This window comes from Alosa sapidissima, chromosome 1 (assembly GCF_018492685.1).
Source record: "Alosa sapidissima isolate fAloSap1 chromosome 1, fAloSap1.pri, whole genome shotgun sequence".
Lineage (NCBI taxonomy): Eukaryota > Metazoa > Chordata > Actinopteri > Clupeiformes > Clupeidae > Alosa > Alosa sapidissima.
In genome coordinates this window covers 9,223,956-9,233,280 of record NC_055957.1, presented here as the reverse complement: position 1 = coordinate 9,233,280, position 9,325 = coordinate 9,223,956, and the positions used below count along the sequence as shown (strand labels likewise).

The 9,325-nt window shown below is 39.6% G+C and overlaps 1 protein-coding gene across 1 annotated transcript; it reads left to right on the top strand.

The window, feature by feature from the left end:
- Positions 1–2,465: 2,465 nt before the first annotated feature.
- LOC121721094 (bone morphogenetic protein 4) lies at positions 2,466–4,675 on the top strand. Its single transcript, XM_042107717.1, has 3 exons — positions 2,466–2,500; positions 2,981–3,231; positions 3,649–4,675. The coding sequence occupies exons 1-3, from the start codon at positions 2,466–2,468 to the stop codon at positions 4,416–4,418; spliced, it is 1,056 nt and encodes a 351-aa protein (XP_041963651.1). The 3' UTR covers positions 4,419–4,675.
- The last annotated feature ends 4,650 nt before the right edge of the window (positions 4,676–9,325 follow it).

Here is a 9,325-nt window from a genome sequence, read left to right as displayed (position 1 = left end):
TAACATATAATTAACACGGAATGGTTGTAGGTTTAGATGAAGATAGCACGTGTGCTCTAAGGCACCTGTCATATATCTTAACTGCTAACTGGGGCATTACATTTGGTGGATCCGTTTCCAAAAATATACTTCAGCTCCTGTGTCACTTTATTCAGTTGCTGTCGCTACAAATAGACATTCCTTTTTTAACATAGACTTCACTAAATACAGTAGCCTACATTCATTTTTAAGTGTCCTGAGGAAACTATAGGCTAGTCCATTCTTATCTTGTTGCAGACTTTGTCTTTTATGTCAAACATCAAGAAAGCCGTGTAGTGACCAGAACCTGGTCACATGATGTAAACAATGGCCTGGTAGGCTACTGGAGCTGAATAGCCCAATTGATTATTGCCTGTCTCCAAGTGGTACGATACAGCTTTGATGTAACAATGCAACATTGATTTAGCAACATTGTAACACCGAAATGAGCCTCTGGCTTTGTCTCACTCTCATGTTCAGACTGGTTACACACATTAGAGGAAGGGAAACTACACCATGAGAGAATATTAAGATTCTGTCATTGAAGCTTCCCCCTTTTCTAAACACAGTACGTGGCACAAGGTTTTCTTTTTCTCTTACACATTTTCCATCCCCCACACTTACCCCTTGATCTGATTAGCCTATATTGGACTGTACAGAGTATTGAGGAATGCATAAGTCACAGTTCACTGCATTTCAGATCTCTTGTTTAATGCTCTGCAAGTTGCTCCAGGCAGACCAGAGCAAACAGCACTCGTTAGCAGAATTGCGTGAGCATGACGACTGTAGCTTAAGACTTTGATTCCCCAATGTATTCGCTCTTTGTTGGAGGACATCTAACAATATTCCAAAATGCTCAGTCTCATTGCCAGTAACACTGTTTTTCACTGTTTTAGAATTAAATGCTTTGTGTGCACTTTGATATCTTTGTTTGAAACGTAGGCCTAAGTATTTATTTAATGTTTACAATGCTGTGATATGAACATTGTATATTTGGAAGGCCTGTAGAAATATTCGATCAAATCATGGAAATCTGCAGTTGATGGCATGTTCAAAAGCAGACTGCTGAATGGGAAGGCCTGAAAGGGCTGCAGTGTTGAAAAATTGACACGCATTCGGTGTCTACCACTAGAGGGACCTATAGGGCCACAGTAGGCCATCAGAACAGACAAGCAGGCAGCTGTTGTTCTTCACATAGTCTATGGTTCTTCATGCATGGGCTACAGAGGCTTTTCCTGTAGATAATGAGTTTACTGCTGAAGAGCAGCTAATTAGCCAACATACAAATAAATACAGTTTTGAACATGGGTGCATAAAGTAAAACTTTAGACACAGTACGGGAAACACTATTCATTTTCTGCCAGCAAGAGTAAACATCATCAATATAGATAGCAAGCACAGATAGCACAGATATGTTTTAAGGTATGTGTGGAAAGTTTTCCAGAGTGTGACACTGACTGTTTGCTTTGTTTGCACCCCAAGAGAATTCCTCATGGGTGTGGTAGCGCTTTATCTTGTGTCGTCATGTGATGATTTTTTTTAACGGCCTGTTTAAGTTTCAAATATAGAAGCCCTCTTTTGTAATTCTGACAAAGCCAGTTCACTCAGTGTGTCTGTTGTAATGATGAAAAGCAAAATTACATATGAAGACTTCTGAATCATCCCTTTCTACCTTACACTCTCACTTAAATTCCTGAGGCTCATGGTCATCGTGGGTGAATCATAGGCCTACTTACATATACTGACAATTCCATACAGGCCTCTTTGGCATCCAGGATTTGTTTTGAGCAGTGAAATGGGAAAAGGAAGGGTTTTACTTCTGTGAGATGATGAGAATGAGATTCAGTTGGCAAAAATAAAGTTTGTATTTGTAAGTGGCAGTGGACCTATAAATAGCCTTTGAATTGAAATGTATAGAAATTCTAATGGCTTTAGTGGTCATAATGGGAATTGTATTGTAATGGACACTGTGGTCTCTGTTGATCTCTGGTGTTTGGTGTGTCATATCTAGTGGATGACATCAACATTTTAGAGGGAAATATGAACCCTTAAATCTGGATTGTGTCCCAAAACAACTGAATTTGCTATTTTGGAAACCAATAGAATTTCTGTGATGGCTTACTGTTTGTTCAGTAGTTAAATTATAACTTGATATTACTAAAAGTAACTGGAAAAGTGATCTACATGATGGTTAAACATATGTCTGCTGAACATATTGTGGAAAGATTAAGATTAACACGTCCAGTCAAGGTGAAGGTTGCTACCTTTTTATCAACTAACAAGGTAAGGGAAACTCGAATGAATCACCAGTTTCACTCCAGGAATCATGTCAAAGATTGCAATTGTCTGGGTTGAAACTCCAAACTCCTGCAATATTGCACAATGCTTACATAAAAGGACAAATAAAAACATTAGCCAAACTAAACTTCCTTCTAAGTCAGTTTTAAATGAATGGCAATGTGGAGCTGTCAGACAAAGTAGGGTAAGATGTATATTTTATTTCAATTTTTAAAGTGAGAAATGTATGACAGACTGTATGTCTGTGCACTAATCATGGGCCCCATCCTTTGTATGTCGGTTCACTGTAAAGGTAACTGTATAGGTGCTTGACTGCTATATGTGGAATTCTGACTTCTGGACATGAAAATGATAGGGATCTAGTTAGGAAACTTGCCCAGATTTGATATGTTTCCAAGAGAGCAATCTTACTTGCCCAGATTTGATATGTTTCCAAGAGAGCAAACACCTTGAGGCTATTGTGGGTGGTAAGCAGGTAAACAACTGACTGTGAAAAGGGGTGTGGCCTGCACCTATAAATGAAAAAGCATGTGTGGAATTTCATTTATACTTCCAGCCACACATATAGCGAGTCACACGTCGGCTACCCTACCATGCTCTGCTCAGTCGCCCAGTGGATTCTGTTATCTCTTGGAACCTTCGCTCTCTGTTTCGCCCTTGTTAGGTGTAGTGCTCACAGGCAGCATGGAGAGGCACACAGGACCCTCCAGCTAGACGCCCTGAAGGCCAGCATCCTGGGCTACCTGGGAATGGACCAGCCACCGGCGCTGAGAGCCAGAGAGTCAAGGCAGGAGCTGGACAGGATGTTTGAGCAGTACAGGCAGATGCAGCAGCTGTTCAGGGGGAACTCCACTCAAGAGGAGACACTCACGCAGCACACACACAGAGTCTCAACAACCATCCTCCCAGTCTCTGGTAAGCTTATATGCCTGTACGTTTCAATAGTATTGCCTCAGTTCTTATTGTGGCACACTAAAATGACTGCTGAAAAACTCATCTGAAATGTTATGATGCAATTTGAGAACATATTACTCAGACTGGCTTGGCCACATTTTACTCAAGCATTACAGTTCTTTGTTTGACTGTGTGAGTCTTTTGTGAGTTATTTGAATTGACATCCAGTGACATTTCATCTGACATGTTTCCTGAAGTAAACAATACACATCTGAAACAACTGATGACTGATAGTTTCAAAGTAAAAAACTGGAAAGACTGTCATGTATGATTTGCACAAGCGCTGAGCCTTCTGGTCAGCACTCATGACAACAACCATATCACAGTCACTTAAAACACACGGTTAAATAAACCGAACAACTTTCTGTTTCCTTCCAGTGGTGCCAGTCAGTGAGCAGAAGGGTGAACATCACATGGATCCCAAGACTGCCTGGTACAGAGCAGACTTCCACAGAATGTCCTCTATCAGAAATGAGACACTGGTTCAGGCCAGGCTGAAACTTCACAATGCTGACCCTGGCTGCTCACATAATAAACAGAAAATTCAGATTAAAATACATGAATACGAAGAAGGAAAAACCCACCTCCACCACATGGAAAAATTTGTTACGAAAAGACGATTTTGCACCAGAAATGTGACGCTGGACATAAGAGCTGCCATTGAAAAATGGAGGGTACGGTCTAGAAATAGCACTTTAACCATTGATATAGGTTTTACCATGGGATCAAGAACTGATCAGACTATACCTAAGATAGTCCTAGAGATGGACTTCATATTACATGGCGGAAAAGGCAAACCTAGGCAAGTCAGGTCCATGAAGGAAGAAGACTGCGAGGAGGAAAACAAGTGCTGCCGGATATCGTTGAATGTGTCTTTCAAAGACATAGGCTGGTCGGACTGGGTCGTGGCACCCAGCAGTTACAAAATGTACTTCTGTGATGGCTCCTGCCCCCACAACTACAAGCCAGCCAGCATGCACACGTTGGTGAAGTCACGCATGCATCACATGAGCAAAGGGGCCACGCCTCGACCATGCTGTGTTCCGGCAGCCTATGAGCCCATGATCATCATGCACTATGACAGTCGAGGAAAGCTGAAGCTCACACCTTTCAATGATTTGATCGTTAGCAAATGCCACTGTGCCTGACAGACAGAGAGAAAAAAAGAGCATTTGTTATAGCAATTTCTTCCCCAAAATGGGTGGCTTTCTTTTGAACCATAAACAAAGGAAAAACAATGTAACCTGTTCTGTAATTTTTATTTCATTTCGTTGTGTTGTTATAGATAAAACAATGTCATTGCTAATATACTTGTTATTTACCATTGATGTCTATAAATATTTATTGTTAATTTATTGCTTAAACCTATTTCTTGTCATATTTGTTGCTTCAACTTGTTACAAAAGAAAATATGTGTTTTATATTTACAAGCCTTGTATTACCTAACGTATTTTGTTGTTCCTTCTCATTTCAAAATAACAACATGAGTCTACATGAATAAAACATATATTGTGCAATATTTCTGTATTGAAATGTGTGCTAAATTAGGACAAAAATATTCCGGCTAATTCAAATAACAGCCAACAACAATCTCTTATGGAAACATTCTTATTTTATATGGTTAATTACACATGTATCTTGACATAATCTAGTCTGAGATGCATTTTACAATTCTTTACTGAAAATGTGACAATTTTTAAACTAATGAGGACATCATACTTTTACAGAGAACATTTGTAAATTAAATGTGGATGAATGAACTAAAAGACAGAATCCAGTTTAAATTCACTCCTCTTCTCACACACACACACACACACACACACACACACACACACACACACACACACACACACACACACACACACACACACACACACACACACACACACACACACACACACACACACACACACACCTACTGGAGGGTTGCCGGTTCGAATCCTGACCATAGGCACGGCTGAAGTGCCCTTGAGCAAGGCACCTAACCCCTCACTGCTCCCCGAGCGCCGCTGTTGATGCAGGCAGCTCACTGCGCCGGGATTAGTGTGTGCTTCACCTCACTGTGTGTACACTGTGTGCTGTGTGTGTTTCACTAATTCATGGATTGGGATAAATGCAGAGACCAAATTTCCCTCACGGGATCAAAAGAGTATATATACTTATATACACACACAAAAATACAGATTCTACCTTTCATATTTCAAAACTGAACAAATATTCCAGGTTGAGTCAGTTTTGAGCAATGAACCTTATACTCTGATAAGGCATTTCAAGGTCAGGGTGCACTGCACTTCTTAAAGATATAATTAGCAGCCTTGAAACCATTCATACTCTGGCCTTGACTTACACTCATAAAAATGTCACTGTCCCGTTTGTTATTATCAATATTCTGCTTTGATATTTTCTGATTCATACTTATGTCTCCAGGTGAAACAGAAGTACAGTATTGTTGCTATAGAAGGCAGATATGATGAAAACATCTGCCCACCTGCCCTTTATTTTATGATACAATTCCGGTGACATGATTTTCTCCATGTAATGAGGTCAAGTAGAGCACAGCCATAAAAATATAAAATATCCTCAAACGTAGGGTTATAACTAGTGACTCAAACAAGTAAAGTTCACAATAAAGTTCACAGACAAACAAAAGAAAAAATACGGAAAAGGGTGTGACAAATTTTCCAGTATGGGAAAGTAAATGAAACAATCAATCATGTTGGCACATACTTCTGCACAATGCACAGGTCAGGACCTGATGAAGGTCTAAGACCGAAACATTGTGCAATTTCTAAATAATTGCTTGCGGAATGGTCAGTGTGCGGGACTCTTTCTAAGTTTCCTGATCTGCGACCGTTGGTCATATCCTACGCACCTGCCCAACAAAAGAGGTGTGCAAAAAGCCTTACGGCACATACAAATAAGAAATTCAGTCATCCTCATGAAAGTAGAGCTGTATCCGGTACCTCCCTGACCTCTGTGATTATATACAAGTGTACATCCTCTGTGTTGCCAGACCATAGGGATGATGTAAATGTCCTTAATCTTCAACTTTGAAAGGACCCGTTGCCACCTAAAGTATACAACTGGATGTGAACGTGAAATCATAATACACTAGCCTGTTAAACGGTTTTAAATAGTTCTCTTTGAGAGGGAAAGAGCAAACACAAAAGAGTTTGGTGAATTTCTGAGACTTCAACGAAAGCTGAATGATCACAACAATCCCTTCAAGGAAACACATTTGTCATTTCAAATTAAATAAGGCTTTAAAAAAAAAAGGGTCAAAGGTTTTTACTACCCACTTAAGATTCCTAGCCTGACGAGCCAGATTTCTAGATTTCTAGACCTGCGTCTAGATTTCTAGGCTATAAGATTGCCACATTTTGAGCAGATTTTGGTTTTGGTCAGCACATTTTAAAAGAAGCTAGCTGCAGTGGTAACTGTCTCTGTTAAGTTTCACAATGATGCCACAGAATATCCTCATTGTTTCAATGCCTTACAGGAAGAAGAAGTGAAATTAACCTTTTCAGCTATTTTTAACCACAAAAAACCTTCCTTCACTTAAAGACAGCTGTATTATGGTACAGTAGCGATAGGAATAGGAATCAAAACATGTTGACAACTCTTTGAAACATAACTTCTGAATAACCATTTTTCAAGCATCTGGCACAATGTAAACATCTTCCTCACAGTTGTCTGGCTGATTGCGATAGTTGAAGGTGGGATCGTTGCTATAAATTGCATCATGTTCTGAATCACACTGCACATACAGGTCACCTGGTTCAGTGGGGCTGTTGGGAAAAAAAGGGGAGTCATCATGAGGTTACTCAGGGTCTTTTCAGAACCCTTACAATGTCATAATGACAGGTCCATTAATCGGTTATCTAGTCATTCATCAAATACATGGCATACGGATGTGGGGAAAACTCATATGAGCACACCGGACATTCCAGGTGATAACACAGTTACAACATAATTGAATAAACAATATCATTGTTACCTTACGGTAATAAAAGTGACTAGTTAACCAAGATTCCTTATCTGTGAAAAAGAAAGTATTTGTCATTGTGATACAGCATCAAAAGCTGTTTACCTGTCCATGTTACTGTAATGCCTTGTTGCAGTGATATCTGAAGGTCTCTCATGAAAGTTTTCATATACTGGGCTTTCTGAGGTCTGATGAGAGCTTCTATCAAAGCCTGTGTATTGGGAGTCTGCAGGTTTAGAGTGTCGATCCTCTATGGTTTTGGGTTTATTTGAATGTATGACATGTCTTGATGTCCTTCGCCGATAGTAGAAATATCCCATGCTTCCGATAATTACTGCCAATACCACAAAAAACAATGGTAAACCCACGGCAAGGCCACTAGATCCGTTGTGATACGGTAGTGTAGAGTTATTTGTGTTAAAGGTGTCATTTGAGGCCATCATCTGTAAATGGGGGAAGCGTTAATAAACATTCATTTGAAATTGTTTTCTGTAGGCTATGATCTTACATGAGTTTTTGAATGACACAGTTTATCACATTAAATATGTTTCAGACATGTTATGTCTCTCTGTAACATCCAATGAAACTACTCAACAACTGAGTACTAAAAGTACTAAGTACTAAGTACTAAAAGTGAGCAAAAAAGGGTCTAACAATATGGCACTTACCATATCAGGTATGCATGTGGAATGCAAGATGTGTTCAGTGACTGTTAGACTTGACTTAGAACAGAGAGGAGGAAACGTTTGCAGAAATGTCCCTACTTATGCAAACCGTTCTCAAGTTCCCTTTTTAATACAAAAAAAGATGATGGAGATGTGGGGGTGAGGTGGCTTCCAGCCAAATCAGACACTATATACTGATCACTGCACTGACATATATAATCACTGTGATCATCATGCCTCTACATTGTTGACAACTATTATGCAAGCATTTTGTTAATGATTTACTTATATAAAAGTTTATTCATGATGAAAGTAAAACCTGTACCCTGACATATTGGGTAACCCACAGAGGAAGTAGTGTGAAATTGTGATGGCCTCATCAAATCTATAAAATCTCATTTCTTAAAAAGAGACACAGTAAAAAAAGAAAGAAAAAACACTCATAGGAAAATCCTATAGTCAAGCTGTTACATTCCACTGTGTCACAACTGAGAAATCCTGTCTTCAAATAGTCTCATGACGAGGGCTCTGAAACAGAACTGTTGAAACTATTCAGGCCATAGCCATTATTGATCATATACCTCCCCCTGCTGTTTTTCAGTCCTGAGAGTGAGATGATGGAGTTTTACATCCCAACAAATCTGAATGGTGTTTTTCTTCAAATTGGCAAGACAGCAGTCGGATTTACGGCAGGCCACATTATAACTTGTTGTCTGTAACATTGATGCTGGTATAACCTGCTGTATTAAGCTAGTCTGCATAATCGTGCCTAAAAAGTATTCACCCCCCTTGGATATTTCCCCCTTTTTGCTTTTGTAAATGTAATCTTGGTCGGTTTAATAAAAATGTTTACAATAATTTAAAACTCTCTGTAATGTCAAAGTGAATTTTCTACAAAGTGATTATAATTAATTAAACATATATAATGTAGAATAAGTGGTTACCAAGTGACTGCCCCTAAATCAACAGCAGTCCAGCCTAGTCTTACAATTAGCGAAATGGAGATCGCCTGAGTGCAGTCAGTGGATGTATATAGTAATATAAAGACAGATGTGTCTGGAAGCTCCAGTCACTGGGTACTCAGTATTCCTACAATTCCACCATGAAGACAAAACAACACTCAGAGCAACTCAGAGAAAATGTTATTGCATAAAGCATATGTGAGGGGATGGATGCAAAAAAAATGTTCAAGTCACTGAGTTTCAAAACGTTCAAGTCATCTCATGGAGTTCAATGAAATTCATCATTAATGAATATGGCAAATGTGTAAATCTGCCTAGAGCAGGCTGTCCCCACAAATTAAGTGACCAAGAAGAATACTGGTGGGGGGGGGGGGGGGGGGGGGGGCACCAAGGCACCTCTGAAAGAGCCTGAGATGGGATATGGACCCTTTCAAGAGAGTTCC

Bases quoted from the DNA above. Each gene is read 5' to 3' on its own strand.
- LOC121721094 (XM_042107717.1), top strand. From the start codon at position 2,466: ATGAATGGCAATGTGGAGCTGTCAGACAAAGTAGG. The intron at 2,501-2,980 runs GTAAGATGTATA...CGCCCTTGTTAG, and splicing joins GAGCTGTCAGACAAAGTAGG to GTGTAGTGCTCACAGGCAGC. The intron at 3,232-3,648 runs GTAAGCTTATAT...GTTTCCTTCCAG, and splicing joins AACCATCCTCCCAGTCTCTG to TGGTGCCAGTCAGTGAGCAG.